The sequence below is a fragment of the Conger conger genome, chromosome 13 (genome assembly GCF_963514075.1).
Source record: "Conger conger chromosome 13, fConCon1.1, whole genome shotgun sequence".
NCBI lineage: Eukaryota > Metazoa > Chordata > Actinopteri > Anguilliformes > Congridae > Conger > Conger conger.
The window spans coordinates 7,099,893-7,119,891 of NC_083772.1; the positions used below are offsets into that span (position 1 = coordinate 7,099,893).

A 19,999-nucleotide genomic window follows, 5' to 3' on the forward strand; every position below is an offset into this window, starting at 1 on the left:
TGTGTCTTTCAGATGGAAAAATGAACTCCTCATCTCAGTGACATATTTTAATTACACTGGTATGCAGCATATTACAAAGCTTATGTAATGGGTCTTGAAAAAGATAAGGCATTAACATTTTATACTTCTACATCATAGGTCTTACACAATAATAATGACTTATTTCTGATTAATATTTCTTGTTTTTGAAATAGAATGCAAATTAACAGGTGAAAATAGAAGGAATTGGCCAAAACAATATCCTGAAACCCAATACAAGACATTATGTGTAATGTAACATGACAGGACATTTCTTTTTTAGCAGAGTGAGATACTCACAGAGGACACACAAGACTAATGTGGCAGCCAATAAGAGAGCACACAGCAGCCCCAGACACACTGCAGCCAGTCTGTAGGGGTGGGAGCTTTGGCCACCTGTCTCTGTGGCCACAAGACAAACAGCAGAATAAAACTATCCTGTAATCCGGCTAATAATCTTTATTTTTATAAGTTTATTTTCACTGCAGAGAGAATATTCATTTGCCTTTTGTACACTGTACCATAGCCCTGAAAATGGACTAAAGCACAAAGTCTCTGTTACTCTATTCTGGGACATCAACAGCAGCTTCTTAATAGACTGCAGAAGAGTTTCATTCGTAGCCTGATAGCACCACCAATCGTTGACGTTTTGAAACCATCTCAATTTCGGTTATGCCGTTTATCACAGTTTGCGACAAATCTCTTCAAGTGTTCTTACATGTGTGCTGAGCTCTTGAGCTGTTGAGTGTGGTGTGGCCCAGAGTGCTGTATACATCTAGTTGTGTGGAGGCCAGTTCAGTGTATATACCCTCTGAATCTTTGGAGACTGTAGATGCTGCCATTTCTGAAAACTGCTGATAATGGTCTTTCTTTCTTTCTTTCTTTCTTTTTTATATTATGTGTCACTGTGGACTGTGGTACATGAGGAAGTTTGGTTTGCGGTATTACAACATTGTTGCTAGCAGTCCGCTTCCTTTCCATGCAGAATATTGCAAACTTTACAAACTGAATTTAATCAAATAGCCTACTTGATTTGCTTTTTTCAGGGATTTGCTTTGCTTCAACAATGATGCACACTGTCCTTGTTAAAGCAAAGCAAAGCTTTAACATTCGAAGTGCTGATGTTATAGAGCATCCCTGAATTTCAGCAACTTGAGTGCTAATAGCTTTCCCAAAACAACAATGTGTGTATGATTAGACCAGCCTAGGAGATGAAGACACAGGTAAGACCAGCAGCTCATCATTGAGTATGACATGACTCATGTGGTTCATTTAGGAGTCTCTACGAGGGGAACCACATGTGCTGGTCATACAGGCGTATGGTGTAATGGTACACAGGGCACACAGGTATGGAATGTAAGGATGAATCAGAAACCACACAAACACAATTTACACAGACCTCCAACAACATTGATTTTTGAATGCTTCAGTTTTGTCTAAATAGGTTTATTTACAGATGAGCAAAAGCAAAAAAGCAAAAATGAAGGGCAAATGATTGAATTTATACCATGATTGAGTCGCATACCTAACCATTTTGTGGGTACATGTGGTTTATGGCTTTGTGTCACAGCCCCTGTTTAGAGAGCTACATCTAAGCACGTTTTAGTGACATACTCATTTTTAAAAGTACTAAGAACTCTTTGTATTAGCAGATGCTTTGACACAATGAGCTCATAACACATCCACTTTTGTAGCAGGGGGATTGCTGTTGTGTACAACAGTAAACTTATGGTGCTAATAAGGATTTGTGATTATTTATACATATGTCCATATTCACAGAAATAATAATGTTATAGCTGAAAATACTCTGCATCTATAGGCTTTTGTACAGTAATTACTTAATTTAATAATATTTAATAAAAATTTAAAAAATTAGCAATGATGAATATTACTTTGGGGAGCACAGCATTTGTCTCAATGAACCAATTCCATTTAAGTAGCTTAGTTGAACATTATTTCACTGAATTAACATTTCAGTTAATCTGAAAATACACAAATTCATATCCAAGTTTAATCTTTAAAATGTGATTCATAACCACAGCTTTCAGAGGAATGGAGTGCAAACAAATATATTATCAAGATGACAGGATTTCTCTCCTGGCATTGAGCGCTTTGATGACACACCACTCAAACACTGGCACATTTCTGCTTATTTTGATATTTTCAGCTGAGGAAATGGTTAAAACTGTCATGGTACAAAAATGGATTTCCCATTTGGCATCAATGTTACACCATTGGCAATTAAAGGAGCAGAGCATCAGTCTCACAGATGAAGCGGGCGAACAAATGGCAGCCTGCGTCCACCCATAGATTCTTACCAGGGTAAGTAAGTGCACAGTCTGCGGGTGTGTATGTGTCTCTTTGTAGCTGGAAACGATTATCTGGTTCTCCACTCCTCCAGTAGCTGGAATCGAGTCAGAGAGACTGAATGAGACACAGAAGCTCTGCTTCTCTCCTGTTTCCTACAGAGACACAGTGACTCCTGCACATTCTCTGTCTATTACAGGCTATGATAGTGCACTGTTTGACACTGCAGACCCTGAATAAATCAAGCAGAGTTTAGAGAGTGAAAATGTATCGTGTTTGAAGATAATTCAGAATTGCACTGTAAACATTCAAATCATCCCGATCTTGCAAACTGTACAATATTATTAATGAAGACGGTTAAGTTCACACATTCACAATACATAATGAACAGAAATATATGCACTGCATGAACACAAATCAAGGACCAACTATCAGCAGAGGAACATTCATATTTCTGATCTGTTCAGAAGTTGTTTCAAATTATGCAGCTCTGTGTCTGTCTGTATATTTATGCCCAGTACTGTGTGTGCAAGGAATCTTACTTTTTCTGCAGGAGGGTTCCATCCACCCAGAGCCAGGTGCCCTCTGTTTCTGAGTCACTCAGTCCAATCCAGTTCAAATCTTGTATGTATTTGGTGATGAACTCCTGGACACAGACACACAATGACTCTCACTGCTCACTCTGCTGACAGAGACACTGAGAGACACAAAGTCCTGTAAGATTTAACTAATTGTAAGACAATTTTATACTGGTCACAAACCTATCCCCTGTCCCCACAACTATCTCCTGTCCCCACACCATTTGTCCCCACAATAAAGTACATACACTTGTCTGATCCTCTGAGTCAATTCACACCTTAACTTGACTAGAAGCCCTTGTTCATTAGAACCAGCTCATTGGTCAATTTGAATGCAAATATCTGGAGGTGATTGGTCAGAAAGATTGGTTTAGTTTAAAATAAGTTGATTTTGTTAACGATTGGGTGTTAGATACTGAGCAGCAGCATGAGCCACACCACACTGATAAACAAACTTCACTCAAAGTAATCATCCTGAATATTGATCAGATTGTAAGAAGCAACATGATATGAGAATCACAATTGTCTTTAAGAAGGCTGTAGTATGTAGAAGTATGAATTTATGTCAAATTTATCTCCCCTACCCACTCACTGCCTCATCCATTCACTCTTTCACTGAACCTTACCTGCTCCTTGCCACTCTCTATAATAACCAGGTCAGCTCCCTGTCTTACGCAGTCTCTGTGACTGTTCATCCAGCTCTTCCCCTCAGTGGAGAAGTAGTAACACTTGGAAGAAAACTGCTCCCAGCCCTGTGGACAGGGCTTGCACACTCTCTCTGTACATGAAGAACAGGCAACAGTTTCTGTGAATTATCTTTACACTGAGCAACAGAATGAAAGTAAAAGACTAAAAGCTCCTCTGCAGATAACCAACAGAGGAACACCACTCACTCTGTGAATTGTCTCTGGGACAGTACTGCTCCATAAAGGGGAGTTTCTTGAATACTGCACTGGATTCTCTCTGTAGCTGTTCCTTGTCCCTGTTCAAGGTGCTGTTATTGGCTCTGAGCTCCTCCTGGCCTCTCGCCAACATTGAATATTTCTGAGACTGGTTTGTATCTAATACACAAGGGCAAAACGCATTCCTTCGAAACAAATCTGTGAATTTTACCATATTTCACCACTGTTCACTATGATACTGACAACTGCATCATATATCTTTACAGTAAATTAGCTGAGACTTTTTATCCAAAGTGACTTACAGTTGATTAAACAAAGCAGAGCACAATCTGCCCTGGAGCAATGTGGGGTTAATAACCTAGCCCAAGGACCCAACAGCTGTGCCAATCTTATTGCGGCTACACAGGGGCTTGAACCACCAACCTTCCAGGTCCCAGTCATGTGCCTTAACCACAAGGCTACCGGCTGAACTATGTCCACCAAGGTATATGCCAAACCTTTCCACATGTATCAAACATGATATGACATTACATTATTGGCTCTTATCCAGAGTGACGTACAATTGATTAGACTAAGCAGGAGACAATCCTCCCCTGGAGCGATTCAGGTATAAGGGCCTTGCTCAAGGACCCAACGGCTGTGCGGATCTTATAGTGCCTATACTGGGATTAGAACCACAGACCTTGCGTGTCCCAGGCCTTTACCTTAACCACTACGCTACAGGCCCTAGGCCATACCCAAAGAAACTGATAGATGCACATACTATTCTATAGCAGGAGCTAGTGTTTATATGCATTGGTCATTCATTTGCTTTGTTCTAGCCCATTTCAAAAAGGTCTTTTATTTTTTTTTTATCCTGATACTCACAGAGGACACACAAGACTAATGTGGCAGCCAATAAGAGAGCACACAGCAGCCCCAGACACACTGCAGCCAGCCTGTAGGGGTGGGAGCTTTGTTCCCTTTTCTCTGTGGTCAAGAAAACAGACAATTTAAGCAGAATGCAATTTTTTTTTTTAAACCAAACATCTCCTGGTAAATTCAAGATTTGCGAAAGAGGGTGAAAACTCACTACTGCAAGCACTACTATTACCACAGTGCAAGCCACAAAAACTAAAAGAAGAACGCCCAAACAATGCACATAGAGGCTCTGAAGTACCACACACATACAAAAATTCAAACTAATTATCCAACTAACAATGTTAATGTTAAGCTAAGTTAACATTTAAAATGAAAAGAAATTCAACAAAACTTACTGAACCAAACAGCAAATGACTGGTGCTAAATCAAGTCTGCAGCAAACAGTGATGATGCATTTCTGTCATGTTTTTGTTTCTGTTCTGTACTTGCACTTCAGAGGGGCTTACTGACCTGCTGAACCACAGAGGGTCTGACTGACCTGCTGAATCACAGAGGGGCTTACTGACCTGCTGAGCCACAGAGGGGCTTACTGACCTGCTGAACCACAGAGGGGCTTACTGACCTGCTGAGCCACAGAGGGGCTTACTGACCTGCTGAACCACAGAGGGAATTACTGACCTGCTGAACCACAGAGGGGCTTACTGGCCTTCTGAGCCACAGAGGGGTTTACTGGCCTTCTGAACCACAGTGGGGCTTACTGGCCTTCTGAACCACAGAGGGGCTTACTGACCTGCTGAACCACAGTGGGGCTTACTGACCTGCTGAACCACAGAGGGGCTTACTGACCTGCTGAGCCACAGAGGGGCTTACTGGCCTTCTGAACCACAGTGGGGCTTACTGGCCTTCTGAAACACAGTGGGGCTTACTGACCTGCTGAACCACAGAGGGTCTTACTGACCTGCTGAACCACAGAGGGAATTACTGACCTGCTGAACCACAGAGGGGCTTACTGACCTGCTGAACCACAGTGGGGATTACTGACCTGCTGAACCACAGAGGGGCTTACTGACCTGCTGAGCCACAGAGGGGCTTACTGACCTGCGGAGCCACAGTGGGACACTGTGCAGGAGGAGGTATGGTTGGTAGGTTTCACCTCAGAATAGGTTACATCTTCATCATGAGTTACTGAGAGAGAACGGGGGCGGGGGTCAATAATCTCATTTCTTAATTCATTTTGGTCATTCAAGTTCCTCTCCAATACAGTATATACACACTCACCGTGATCTTTATTAGAAACACTTCTACTTCATTACACCCAATTATTCATACAGTTATCTAATCAGCCAATTGTGTGGCAGCAGTGCAATGCATACAATCGTGTAGATACAGGTCAGGAGCTTCAGTTAATAATCACATCAACCATCAGACTAATTGTTGGTGGCAGACAGGGTGGTTTGAGTATCTCAGAAACTGCTGATCTCCTGGGATTTTCATGCACATTAGTCTCTAGAGTTTGCAAAGAATGGTCAAAGCTGACAGGAAGGTGACAGTAATGCAAATAACAGTGGTATGCAGAAGAGCAGTTCTGAACACACCCATCTGTCTAAGTGGATAGGTTACAGCAGTAGAAGTCTAAAGAATAAGTCTAATGAATACCTAATAAAGTGCTAGGTGAGTGTATATAGTGTGTGTGTGTGTGTGTGTGTGTGTGTGTGTGCGTGTGTGTGTGCCCATGTGTGTGGGAGTGTGGGTCAACATTGCCAATGAACAGTCATCACTAGTTAAGACATTTCCTGTTGAATGATGCATCACAGACAACACGGCTTGTGTGCCTTTTAACATGTATATGTAGTGTCCTGCACTGTGGCCAATTTCCGTGTTAAATCTAAATCTTTACATTTGAAATAAAAAATTTAGGGAAGACAGCATTAAAATGTATAGGAGAGAAACACAGAAGCAAGGGAAGGAAAAAAAGGAACATAAAATCTTTTGTTTCTATTTTCAAAATAGAACCGAGTAGGCAGGGGTGTGGCCCATCCTGTTAAGGCTCACAGTAGTGCTGCTCAAAAACATTAAAATACAGAAATATCTTTATTAATAAAGAGGCATATTTGAATATATTCTGAGTAAGAATGGCACTGCCAACGGCTTGTACCCTCATACCTGTTTGGTCTGAAACCAGCAAACCAGAAAATTGCGGATACCTATTGAGCACCGTGACATTGCCTGACTACTAACAGAACAAGAGATAATTAATGATAATGTGCCCACATATTCGCTAAAAGAGAGAGATTGAAGTTACTTGATAGAAAATGCAACGTTAACGATATGTTAACAATGACATAACAGGTTGTACAGAATTCAACGACTCACCTGCAGGCTCCTGCTTCAAGTTCTTCTTGAATTTTACCGATGAATAATGCACACCCTCACCCATTGGGGCGAAGAAAGACCCTGAACCACGGAGAGCAGAGAGAGAAAGAGCAAGGGAGGACAGGAGAATCAGAACAGCAGAAAAAAGGAAGTAAAACAGTAGGTGGTTTATACAGTGTTAGCCGCAGATATTCTCTCTCTCCCTCTCTCCCTCCCCGTGTACTTAAACCTTAAAGTTAATTTAGAAACCCTTCCTCTGTCAACAGTTTATATTTAACCCTAGAATCCTCCTAAGCATCCAAGGGTTGCTTGAAGAACCTTCTTCAATGAAGTTGTTATTTCTGGGATGTATTCAAAGCATTGAATTCATTGTATGTACTCTCATTTATTTTATATATTCGAAACAATATGGTTTCTAATGCAAATGGTGGGCATTTACTATATAGAGCCTTTATCCAAAGCACTGTACAATTGACGCTTTGCATTCCCCCATTCACCCAGCCTTGTCTTGCTCAGGGACACACGCAGGGCGGGATCAAACTGGCAACCCTCCGAATGCCAGACGACCGTTCCTGCTTCCTGAACTAATGTGATCTCGTAATGTTGTTATTATTATGATTATTATGATTCGTATTATTATAACAGATTCCTCCAGGCACCTGTGTGGCAAACTGAAGAGCCCCTAAAGGTTCCTCCAGGAACATTTCACTTTAATTCATTCATTCATTATCCTAACCTGCTAATCCTGAACAGGGTCGCAGGGGGGCTGGAGCCTATCCCAGCATACATTGGGCGAAAAGGCAGGAATACACCCTGGACAGGTCACTAGTCCATCGTAGGGCACACACATCATTCACTCACACACTCATACCTATGGGCAATTTAGACTCTCCAATCAGCCTAACGTGCATGTCTTTGGACTGTGGGAGGAAACCAGAGTACCCGGAGGAAACCCACGCAGACACGAGGAGAACATGCAAACTCTGCATGTTCGAACCCAGGACCTCCTTGCTGTGAGGCGGCAGTGCTACCCAAGGCACCATCCGTGCCGCCCTCTGTTGATATGAAATAAATGAAAAGAAATGTGACAATGTGTTTGCTTCACATTGGTGTAGTGTTACAGTGGAAGAGGACAAAAAATGATGTGACAGCGTTTCACAGGAATCCTACTTCGCCTTCACTTGATTTACAAAATGCTTAGAGCCAGAATGGCAGATTGTCACCAATTACCTGTATGGCTTTATCACTGATGTGCACTGATAACATATTCTCTTAATTTTCTCTTAAATATTCTCAAATACATAATGGTGGATTGTCACCTTCCGTATTGTCGTTGTAACACTTGGTCATTCACAATTTCACAGTTATCTGCACGATCGGTGTGTACTTGAAAGCTACAGTAACAGTCACTGTGACCTGCCTCCGCAGGAGCCCAAAAACTGAGCCATAATGAAAGACTAAAGGAACTTATTGGTCAAAACTTTAAAACGTTATTATTTTGAGCCAATTTTTCGACACTGTATTTTTTGATTTTCCATGGGCCCCCCTGACTGCTTCATGGTCCCCCTGGGCCTCTTCAGTCAAAAAATCCCACAATTCTTTAATATCACTTTTTTATCAATTTCAAACCTGTTCCAGCAATAATAGTTAGAGTCATTTATTTATATTACTTTATTATTCCAAAATCAGGACACATATTTAAATTATGAAAATAAAACAACATTTAAAAGCTGGTTGTTTTTAATAGACTAAACTTTTAAAAATCATTTTTATGATTATGATTAACTTCTACAAATTTTTATCAGTCCAGGATTCAGTGAGGGATCATTACAAACATGTCCAGTAAGTGAGAACATCGGTGGGGCGTCTGATTGGAGGGCTGTAGTGTAGCTGGGGCCCCTGATTGGAGGGCTGTAGTGTAGCTGGGGCCCCTGATTGGAGGGTTAGATTGGAGTCCAATGGTCTGGGAGCCTGGCAGTTAACCCAAATGTTTTGCAGTGCTGCCGTTGTACTATTAAGAAAAGCACTCCAACTGAATTACTTTGGTCAAATTAGCCAGTTGTATTAAAGGATTGTGTGTAAAAATGCAATCTGTGTAAGATTGTCTGGATAAGAGTGTCTCAATGCAAACATGTGCATGCATTTGGGAAGCACAAATCTATATCACAGTATTTCACACAACACTATTTCACAACATGGAAATGGATTCTGTGTCTCTATGCCAGTCTCTGTTTTGTTCCCTTTAAGGCCTCACCTCTCAAACATAGGTACAGTTCTGGCCTGGTCATAATGTTTTGATATTTTCAGCATCTTTGGAAAATAAGGAAAATGATTACATATGTTCTTGAACAAAATTTCCCAGATTTCCCACTTGGCATCAAAGGAAGTGGCGTTTTAAAGCAGCAGAGCGTCAGTCTCGCAGATGAACCTGCGGTACGAGTAGCAGTGCGTGTCCATCCATGCACTCTCACCGGGCACAGTCACCACACAGTCTGCGTCCTGGTACTGCGTGCGACTGTCAAACCAGAAATGGTCGTCCGGCTGTCCGTTCCTCCAGAACCTGTAAGATAAGCACAGAGACACAGGCTGCCGGGTGGCTCATTGGGCTAAGGCAGGTGCATGGATGAGCCCCACAGTCATGGACCAAATCCAGATCATGCCTGTGCTGATTGTGGCTGGAAGCACCATAGGGCAACGCACAGTTGGCAATTGTATCACCCTGTTGAGCTACCAGCATGGGAGGGTTCAGTGTATAGTACCTCCCGCTGGTTCATTTTGCCCCCATGGACTGCATGTCAAAGCGGAATATGAAATGTCTTCGTCTGACGGTGGTGTGAAGAAGCAAGCCGGCAACATCACTTGTTTCTGCGGACATATTTAATTCAACAGAAGCAGTGTGGGATCGTGCCTGAACATGACTACTCAGTGAACATTTCAAATTAGGATGGGAACCTAACTCTGACCCCCGACGTAGCCAGGGAGCAATGTTTTTAGGGCAAATTTGCAACTGAAAAATTAATGTCGGTTTTTTATAATTTATGGTGGCTGTGTGAGATATTTGCTTCATTCTATGTTTACTTTTACTTTCAAATTCATCCACATTACTTCATGTACAGGTTGGCTTTCTAAGCTATAAAGGACATGCTGTTGTGCTGTTTGGAGGCCTATTTTTAGACATTATTTTCACACACAGGGAAACACAGTTCGGCTACACTTTATAAACTGTTTTCCACCTGCTTGTGCTCTACATTTGGTGCAAACAGCAGTTTCTTATGGGAAAATAGTGAGCGATTATTTAGCTTATAAGGATAATTATAATAATTATATAATAATTATAAATCAGAATATTCTAATAGACGCCTCCCATGTACAGTACAATATAGTTCATTCGTGCTGTGTAGAAATTTGGTTCTTTTTTATTTGGCTCCAATGAATTAATTAATTAGAAAGTTATATATGAGATATTACGTGTTCAATGATAACTGGTAGCGTCATAACAGGGGCGATAGAGCAGTCATCTAGCACTCAGACAGTTGCGGCTTGATCCCTCGCCCTGGTTGTGTCAAAGTGTCTGGGAGCAAGACACCTAACGCCCAATTGCTCCCGATGAGCTCATTGGTACCTTGCATGGCAGCCTTTCCCTGTTGGTGTGAAAGCGCTGTGTAAATCCAGTCCATTTACCACCCTCTGGTGGCCATTTAACATCATTATTTACACTTACACATCACACGATAATAGTTGCTTTTTAATTTAGTAGTATGTGATATGGAGGTGCTAGAGTATACTCAGTTTCTCCACTGTCTAAATATGTATGCCCAGTAGTGTGCGTGAAAGGACTCTTACCCTCTCTGCAGGGGGCTTCCATCCACCCAGAGCCAGGTGCCCTCTGTTTCTGAGTCACTCAGTCCAATCCAGTTAAAATCTCTTGGATGTTTGGTGATGAACTCCTGAACACAATGATTCACTCTCACTGCCCACCCTGCTGAGACACACAGTCCACACCGAAACATTCTGGATGTGTCCAGATACTGAGCAACAGTGTGAGCCACACCACATCGATAAATGAGATTCACTCAAAGTATTAATATTGGACATGTGTCATGTTGGAAGAACCAACATGATATGATAAACACAAACATCCTTACAGTGGCTATTATTGAATGTGCATTGTCTCAAATGTATCTCCCTCACCCCCTCACTGCCTCATTCATTCACTCTTTCACAGAACCTTACCTGCCTCTCTGACTGGGAATAATAATAATATCCACACAGTTGTTGCTCCCTTGAGCAGGGCCCTTAATCAGAGGGGTTGCCTCCTGCTTAATCTAGTCAACTGTAAGTCACTTTGGATAAAATCTTGAACCACATGCCTGTAATGTAACGTCCATTAAGAAGCTAGCTAAATTGCTTATGTGAAAAGCAATGAATAAAACTGATGAAGTGTCCTTCAGATGGAAAAATAAACTCATCTCAGTGACATGGCGGCACAGATGGTGCAGTGGGTAGCACTGCTGCCTCACAGCAAGGAGGTCCTGGGTTCGAATCCCTGTCGGCCGGGGCCTCTCTGTGCGGAGTTTGCATGTTCTCCCCGTGTCTGCGTGGGTTTCCTCCGGGTACTCCGGTTTCCTCCCACAGTCCAAAGACATGCAGGTTAGGCTGATTGGAGAGTCTAAATTGCCCATAGGTATGAGTGTGTGAGTGAATGGTGTGTGTGCCCTGGGAAGGACTGGCGACCTGTCCAGGGTGTATTCCTGCCTTAAGCCCAATGTATGCTGGGATAGGCTCCAGCCCCCCTGCGACCCTGTTCAGGATAAGCGGGTTAAGATAATGGATGGATGCCTGTGACGGAGCCACGCTGTCACTGAATGCGGGCAGCAAGCGCACACACACACACACACACACACCACACATTCCCCGTTCCCTCCTGGTCTCACAAAATATTTAATTAAACCGCAATGTGACGGAACCGCGCTGTCACTGAATGCCGGCAGCACGCGCACACACACACACACACACCACACATTCCCCGTTCCCTTCCGGTCTCACAAAGTAGTTAATTAAACCTCAATATCATTCCCTCTTTTCTCCACCGTTTCAGTAGCGCGACCAAGGGTGCACACTTGGCAGTGCTATGTTCAGTTACGCATACATTCACACAAATACAAGCGACTTACTGTTTGTTGAAGGCATATGCATCAACCGGCTCCCTCTCCATGAGCTTGGTTGGCGAAACAGAGGCGTAACTTTTCTAATTGTTTAAATAGTCTCTTTATGCGCGCTCTCAGGATCACATGATCTGTACAATTATGTTTATTTTTGTGTAACGTTAATTTGCACGGTAAATAACGTATTTTGATTTAAGGGAACTGTTTAGGAGGATATAGTTGATCCTTGATTTGATAAATGGTAGAAGCTTTATTCTGTGGGGAAATTAGGTAATTGTTTTCTAAGGAATAATTAAGCCTAGTGGGAGGGGCTATATGTTTAAAAGGGGCTGCTGTTCCCCTATTAGGGGAGTCTTGACTCAGTTACTGAGAAGGTAACATTGTTTAAATTGTTGGCTTTACGTGTGAGTTACTGAAGAACTCATGTGGGTAAATGCCCTTTTTCCTTTGGAAACCCTTTTGTATATAGAGTGTTTTGTTTTCTGTGTTTTTCCATCTTTTTGAACTTTTTCTTTGTAGATATTCACACTGTGTTGTCTGGGAGGCCGGCATAAATAAATCTCACTAAACCAAGATTTTCCGAGTACGCCTGAGTTTGTCGATTTTTGGGGAGTTCCCAAGAGAATCCTGCCACATATGGTGTCAGAAGTGGGATGGCTACTCGGAGGAAGCTAACCCGCCGTCCAGGACAGCGCACAGGACTTCGTTCTCAGGGGCAAGAGAACTATGAGGGGGGGACAACCGCCAAGCCAGACGTGGAGTGGGAGACTGCGGCTTCCTCATCCAAGGAGTCTGAGAAGGGGGCCAGGGGCTGGATGCACCCAGCAGCTCCGACAGCCGCAAGGTCGACAGGTGGACCAGATGGAGAGCTACTGGCATTGATGAGGGACTTCATGGCAGGACAGCAACGGAGAGAGGAGAACCTGTTGGCAGAGATCCGAGGCCTATGGGTTGCTAAACCACGGACTGACCAGTTGCCTCGGCCTGCCACCCAGCCCCATCGAGATGGTGACCAAGTACAGCCTGCTCCGAACCTGCACATCGCAGCCACCCCAAGCACACTGACGGCAAGCAGTCCCAGACTTAACCTGCCAACACCAGCACCCCAGCGTGGGCGCCAGGAGACACCAGCAGAGGCATCCGATCACCACTTTCCAGACCTGGACAACAGCCCAGACCAGCCAAGGTCAGAGTGGAGGCATTATAACGAACCAAAAATGCCACAATATCAGAGGGGTGAGGACATTGAAAACTATTTATTATGTTTCGAGCGCATTGCCAAAATGTGGAAATGGCCGGAGAGCGAGTGGGCATGCAGACTCGTTCCACTGCTGGCGGGGAAGGCATTGGAGGCCTACACAGCAATGGATGAGGACAGAGCACACCACTATACTGACCTGAAGGCGGCGCTGTTGGCAAAATTTGACATCTCTCCAGAGACCTACCGGCTGCAGTTCAGATCAACGAATGTACCACCGGGCGAGAGCCCCACCGAGACCTACCACCGCCTGAAGGGCCTCTACCGACTCTGGATTCGGCGGAGGTTGGAGAGGCCATCATCTTGGAGCAGCTACTCCGGGTACTTCCTTTTGAGGTGAGGACCTGGGTGAAGGAGCATGAGCCAGCAGAGGGACTTACAGCTGCCAAGCTGGTTCTGCAGTACCTCAACGCTCGGAGAGGAGGACCAGCTACACATTTCACCAGTGCAGCACGCCGACCAACACCCCAGCCCAGGCCTGCAAGGAGAGAGGAGTGTCCAGGTAACATCGGTACTGCCCCAAACCAACAAACATCTGGTAAGGACTTTGTCTGTTTTTACTGTCAGCAGCCAGGCCACAAAGCTTTGGTGTGTCCCATACGTAAAGCTAAGGTCACAGGTGCTTGCTATGCACCCCAGCCAGAGGGGGGGCCCTCTGGGGATAAGGGTGTACGAGTTCAGCGCTATAAAACTGTGGTGGTTAATGGACAGCAGGTTACTGCTCTGTTGGACACTGGTAGCTTCATGTCTTTGGTTAAATCTAGTCTGGTGCCAGTGAGCAGTGTTGATTATAGCAGACAAGCGGACATTTTGTGTGTTCATGGGGATAAGCATCCTTATCCAAAAGCCGACTTAACGGTTACTGTGGATGAACAACCTTACCTGTTGACTGTTGGGGTGGTAGAAAACCTGCCTGTGGATGCCATCCTGGGATGGGACTTACCGGTACTCATGCACTTACTGCAGGAAAAAGAACTGCCAGTGGAAACTGACTCTGGGGAGGATGGGGAGGAAAATGTGAATGTTTCTTGTCCTGGAATTACTCGAGCCCAGGCGAAAGCTGGTGTCCAACCACTCCCAGACCTTGACAGAAGTCTGTGTGAGGGTGGCACTAAGGGGCCAAGAAAATCCCGCCGCCAACGCCACTTTGAGAAAAAGCTATGGCCAACAGAACCTGAAGGAAAGAGTTTGCTGGCCAATAAAATGTGGGAAGTACCTGAGAATATGTCTGTACTGCAGAGGGGAGACAATACTTTGAAACCTTTGTTTGCTAAAGTGGTAGAAAAGACAAATGGGAAGGGGATAGGAAAGGCAAGGTTTATTGTTGATAATGATGTATTGTATACAGTGGAGGATGACCACAGACGCCTTGTAATCCCTGCTAGCTGTAGACCACTTGTCATGCACCTGGCACACACACTTCCATGGGCCGGACATCTTGGCCGCCACAAAACCTATCTTCGCATTAGTTCACGCCTATATTGGCCCTCCATGTATACAGACATTCAGAAATATTGCACCACATGCCCCACATGTCAGAAAACATGCACTGCCCGCAAGTCTGACCTAGCTCTTCTGCATCCACTGCCTGTTATCTCTACTCCATTCCGCAGGATTGCCATGGACATTGTAGGCCCTCTAGTGAAGAGCAGCGGTGGTCATCAGTACATTCTGGTCGTGTGTGACTATGCCACCCGTTTCCCAGAGGCCTTTCCCCTGCGCACCATCACCGCTCCCACTGTTCTGCGTGCTTTGGTTCAACTGTTCTCCAGAGTGGGGATACCAGACGAAATCCTCACGGACCAAGGGACCAACTTCACCTCCAGGTTGATGCAGCTCTTCCATAAACAACTGGGCATCTCAGCAATCAAGACCACCCCATACCACCCACAGACTGACGGTCTGGTTGAAAGATTCAACCAGACACTGAAAAAGATGCTACAAAAGTTTGTGGATGACACTGGCAAGGACTGGGACCGCTGGTTGCCATTTCTACTCTTCGCCTACCGAGAAGTTCCCCAGGCCTCAACAGGTTTCTCCCCATTTGAGCTGTTATATGGCTGGGATGTACAGGGGCCATTGGATCTGCTCCAAAAGGGCTGGGAGAGTCCTTCCACCACTCCAAGTGACAGAGGCGTGGTGCAGTTTGTGTTGGAGATGAGGGATCGGCTGGCGAGATACCAGGACGAGGCAGAGGTCAACCTGCGTGAGGCCCAGAAAAGCCAGAAGACCTGGTATGACAAACAGGCTCGACACCGTGAGTTCCAGCCTGGCCAAAAAGTCTTGCTACTTCTCCCTTCTTCCAACAGCAAGCTCTTGGCGAAATGGCAAGGACCCTACATCATCACCCGCAAAATGGGCCCAGTCACTTACGAGGTCCATCAACCTGAAAAGAAGAAACCAGTACAGACCTACCATGTGAACCTACTAAAAGAGTGGAAGGAGCGTCCAATCCCAGCACTGATGGTGAGGGAGGTGGACATGGAAGAGGAAGAGGAGACCGGACTGGAAACCCTATCTAAGACTGCTACTCCTGTGCTGGCACATCTTGCACCAGAGCAAGCTGCACAGCTCCTCCAGGTTTTTCAGGAGGCTCGTTCCCTCTTTGCTGCCAGCCCAGGACAAACCACCCTCGTTGAGCATGTGGTTAGTCTAAAGGATGAACGACCAATCCGCCAACGTCCCTACCGTATCCCACAACAGCTGGTGGACAAGCTGCGGCAGGAGGTGGAGGAGATGTTGAAGCTCGGAGTGATTGAGCCTTCCAACTCAGAGTGGTGCAGTCCAGTGGTCATCGTCTTCAAGAAAGATGGTTCTCTCCGGATATGCATTGACTTCAGGAAGCTTAATGCCATCTCAGAATTTGATGCCTACCCCATGCCAAGAATCAATGACTTATTGGAGAAGATCGGAGCGGCCAAGTACATCACCACCCTTGATCTATGTAAAGGCTACTGGCAGGTGCCACTGGAGAAGTCTTGCCGGCCATACACAGCTGGACTTTTCCAGTTTACTGTGATGCCATTTGGACTGCATGGAGCGCCAGCCACCTTCCAGAGACTGATGGATGGGGTCCTCCAGGGTTGTGACAACTGCAGCGCAGCATACCTTGATGATGTGGTAATCTTCAACACATGGGAGGAGCATGTCCAACACCTATCACTGGTCCTGGGAAGGATCCAGAAGGCTGGGTTGACACTCAACCCCTCCAAGTGTGAGTGGGCACAGGAGGAGACACGATACCTGGGTTATCAACTGGGACGAGGAGAGGTGCGTCCACAAGTGGAGAAGGTGGAAGCTATCCAAAACTGCCCTCGACCTCGCACCAAGAAGGAGGTACGGTCCTTCCTGGGATTGGCCGGCTGGTACAGACGGTTCGTACCCCAATTCGCAACGATAGCAGCTCCACTCACAGCACTGACCTGCAAGGACCAGAGGAACCCGGTGACCTGGTCAGACGACTGTGAAACAGCCTTCAGCACCTTGAAAGCCAACTTATGTTCTTCCCCTGTCCTCAAGAGTCCAGACTTCAAAAGAAGATTCCTGGTACAGGTGGACGCATCGGCAGTTGGCCTTGGAGCGGTCCTGGCCCAAGGAGACCCTGGAGAAGAACACCCCATCCTGTACCTGAGCCGCAAGCTGCAACCACGTGAGACCAGGTATTCCGGTGGAAAAGGAAGGCCTGGCCATTAAGTGGGCACTGGAGAGCCTGCGATACTATTTACTGGGAAAGGAGTTTGATCTGGAAACTGACCACCGAGCTCTCACCTGGATCAACTCCATGAAGGACCACAACAGCCGCCTTACACAATGGTACCTCTCACTCCAGCCTTTCAGGTTCACCATCCGACACCAATCAGGCAAAACCAATGTGGTAGCAGACTACCTTTCCAGGTTGCCGCACATCGTCAACCTCCAGGAGGAGGGGGATAATGTGACGGAGCCACGCTGTCACTGAATGCGGGCAGCACGCGCACACACACACACACCACACATTCCCTGTTCCCTCCCGGTCTCACAAAATATTTAATTAAACCGCAATGTGACGGAACCGCGCTGTCACTGAATGCCGGCAGCACGCGCACACACACACACACACCACACATTCCCTGTTCCCTCCCGGTCTCACAAAGTAGTTCATTAAACCTCAATATCATTCCCTCTTTTCTCCACCGTTTCAGTAGCGCGACCAAGGGTGCACACTTGGCAGTGCTATGTTCAGTTACGCATACATTCACACAAATACAAGCGACTTACTGTTTGTTGAAGGCATATGCATCAACCGGCTCCCTCTCCATGAGCTTGGTTGGCGAAACAGAGGCGTAACTTTTCTAATTGTTTAAATAGTCTCTTTACGCACGCTCTCAGGATCACATGATCTGTACAATTATGTTTATTTTTGTGTAACGTTAATTTGCACGGTAAATAACGTATTTTGATTTAAGGGAACTGTTTAGGAGGATATAGTTGATCCTTGATTTGATAAATGGTAGAAGCTTTATTCTGTGGGGAAATTAGGTAATTGTTTTCTAAGGAATAATTAAGCCTAGTGGGAGGGGCTATATGTTTAAAAGGGGCTGCTGTTCCCCTATTAGGGGAGTCTTGACTCAGTTACTGAGAAGGTAACATTGTTTAAATTGTTGGCTTTACGTGTGAGTTACTGAAGAACTCATGTGGGTAAATGCCCTTTTTCCTTTGGAAACCCTTTTGTATATAGAGTGTTTTGTTTTCTGTGTTTTTCCATCTTTTTGAACTTTTTCTTTGTAAAAATTCACACTGTGTTGTCTGGGAGGCCGGCATAAATAAATCTCACTAAACCGAGATTTTCCGAGTACGCCTGAGTTTGTCGATTTTTGGGGAGTTCCCAAGAGAACCCCGCCACAATCTCAGTGACATATTTTAATTACACTGGTATGCAGTGTAGGGGTCCTCGCACGGGCCGTCAAATAACGTAGGGATTTTACTCTACGAAACCGGGGCGCCAGTTAATGTTATGTAGCAGTATAACTGCAAAAAGTAACCAGTCTCATAAAATTACTGTCATCAGAAATATCCAACCACAAATTTAGTATTTCAATTAATAATTAAAATAATCAATATTAATGATTGAACATACCGATAACCTGAAGGTTGGAAGTTCTTCGAAAGACTGCTTTAACTCGGCTCTCATGTCTATGTGATTCCAAAACGGACACCGGGGTTTAATAAAATATATTTATTAAACAAACGTAAAACACAGAACAGATAAACTAACGGGAAGTTAGTAAGGACATTTAGTTGTGTATGTGAGCGTGTGCGTGTGTGTGGGCAAGCGCGGGTGTCACTTGAACAAAGGAAAGTAAAGTGGGTGTGTTAGTTATTGTTAGCTTTGAGAAGACTACTTGCGTAGTTTACTCTATATATGCGCAAAAGACGGCGAATCAATTCACGTACATAGCTAACAAAATACATTCCAATGATAAGACGGCAAATATGGAAACACAGATTCACAAAAACAGTTCGACTAAACTAAACACTGGATATGCCTGAATGTTTGTTGTCTTACTGAGTCCATACGCATTGCTGGATCCAAAAGACGTGCTGTCCTTGTAGAAGCTGCTGATGGTAATGTGAATGTACTGGAGAGATGCGCAGGCTGGGGCGTCTTAGCCTCGCGTTGTCGTCTGGTCCGCTCGGTTGCTGGAAGGATGTTCCCTTTTCCGGGTGGAAAAGTTTGTTGCTGTTGTTCGTTGGTGAGCTTTGCAGGAGTAAACTGATGTAGCGTTCCGCGTACACCAGTTTCCACTCGCTATAGGCCACGAAGTTACCGCGAGGTAACTAGGTGTGTCCGTAGGCCTGGTTGGGCGCTGTGCAGCATTCAGCCTCTGTCCGAGTCTCGGAGCAGATGAGCCGAAGCGAATAGCCAAAAAGGGTACGATGAAGAAAGGGAAGAGAAGAGAAGAAGCAGAAGAGAGAGATCCCAAGAACGTGTCTTGCTCTTATACGGGAAAGTTTATTGCTCCCGCCATTACGGGATTGGCTGAACGAAGCTAGACGTCATGCGGGGTGGACGTCGCGGAATTGTCCTGTGGGAATGTGGAAGTTGTAGTTCTTACAGCAGCGTATTACTCAGCTTATATAATGGTTCTTGAAAAAGATAAGGCATTAACATCACATTTTAGGTCTTAGACAATAATAATGACTTATTTCTTATGAATATTTCTTGTTTTTAAAATAGAATGCAAATTAACAGGTAGGTGAAAATAGAAGGAATTGGCCAAAACAATATCCTGAAACCCAATACTACACATTATATGTAATGTAACATGACAGGACATTTCTTTTTTTAGTAGATTGAGATACAGAGGACACACAGGACTATTGTGGCAGCCAATAAGAGAGCACACAGCAGCCCCAGACACACTGCAGCCAGCCTGTAGGGGTGTGAGCTTTGGCCACCTGTCTCCGTGGCCACAAGAAAAACAGCAGCATAAAACTATCCTGTAATCCGGCTAATAATGTGGCCTTCTCTGTCAATTTTACACTGTTTATTTTCAC

The 19,999-nt window shown here is 44.8% G+C and overlaps 2 protein-coding genes across 4 annotated transcripts in view; both read right to left on the reverse strand.

Annotated features, from left to right (window-relative positions):
* Positions 1 to 1,448: 1,448 nt before the first annotated feature.
* The window catches only part of LOC133108581 (CD209 antigen-like protein C), a 39,367-nt gene continuing 20,816 nt past the window's right edge, over positions 1,449 to 19,999 (reverse strand). Inside the window, exons 1-7 of one of the 3 annotated variants that reach the window (XM_061218174.1) lie at positions 7,040 to 7,169; positions 5,765 to 5,851; positions 4,673 to 4,774; positions 3,797 to 3,964; positions 3,530 to 3,681; positions 2,868 to 2,971; positions 1,449 to 2,422 (exon numbers count right to left, since the gene is read on the reverse strand). In XM_061218174.1, the coding sequence (XP_061074158.1) occupies positions 2,260 to 2,422; positions 2,868 to 2,971; positions 3,530 to 3,681; positions 3,797 to 3,964; positions 4,673 to 4,774; positions 5,765 to 5,851; positions 7,040 to 7,103 (840 nt within the window). In that variant the 5' untranslated portion in view covers positions 7,104 to 7,169 and the 3' untranslated portion in view covers positions 1,449 to 2,259. Of the gene's footprint in view, positions 2,423 to 2,867; positions 2,972 to 3,529; positions 3,682 to 3,796; positions 3,965 to 4,672; positions 4,775 to 5,764; positions 5,852 to 7,039; positions 7,170 to 19,999 lie in introns of those variants that run through there. The other 2 variants (XM_061218175.1, XM_061218176.1) reach the window with 2 other exon arrangements.
* On the reverse strand, positions 8,696 to 17,752 carry LOC133108690 (CD209 antigen-like protein E). Its single transcript, XM_061218342.1, has 4 exons — positions 17,720 to 17,752; positions 13,843 to 13,940; positions 10,883 to 11,018; positions 8,696 to 9,599 (listed from the first exon to the last, which is right to left on the reverse strand). The coding sequence occupies exons 2-4, from the start codon at positions 13,898 to 13,900 to the stop codon at positions 9,434 to 9,436; spliced, it is 360 nt and encodes a 119-aa protein (XP_061074326.1). The 5' UTR covers positions 13,901 to 13,940; positions 17,720 to 17,752; the 3' UTR covers positions 8,696 to 9,433.

Coding starts and splice junctions, on each gene's coding strand:
- LOC133108690 (XM_061218342.1), bottom strand. CDS start 13,900: ATGTGTAGCTGGTCCTCCTCTCCGAGCGTTGAGGTACTGCAGAACCAG. Junction 11,019..13,842: donor GCAGAACCAGCTTGGCAGCT/GTAAGTCCCTCT, acceptor GTGTCTCAGCAG/GGTGGGCAGTGAGAGTGAAT. Junction 9,600..10,882: donor GGAAGCCCCCTGCAGAGAGG/GTAAGAGTCCTT, acceptor CTTATCTTACAG/GTTCTGGAGGAACGGACAGC.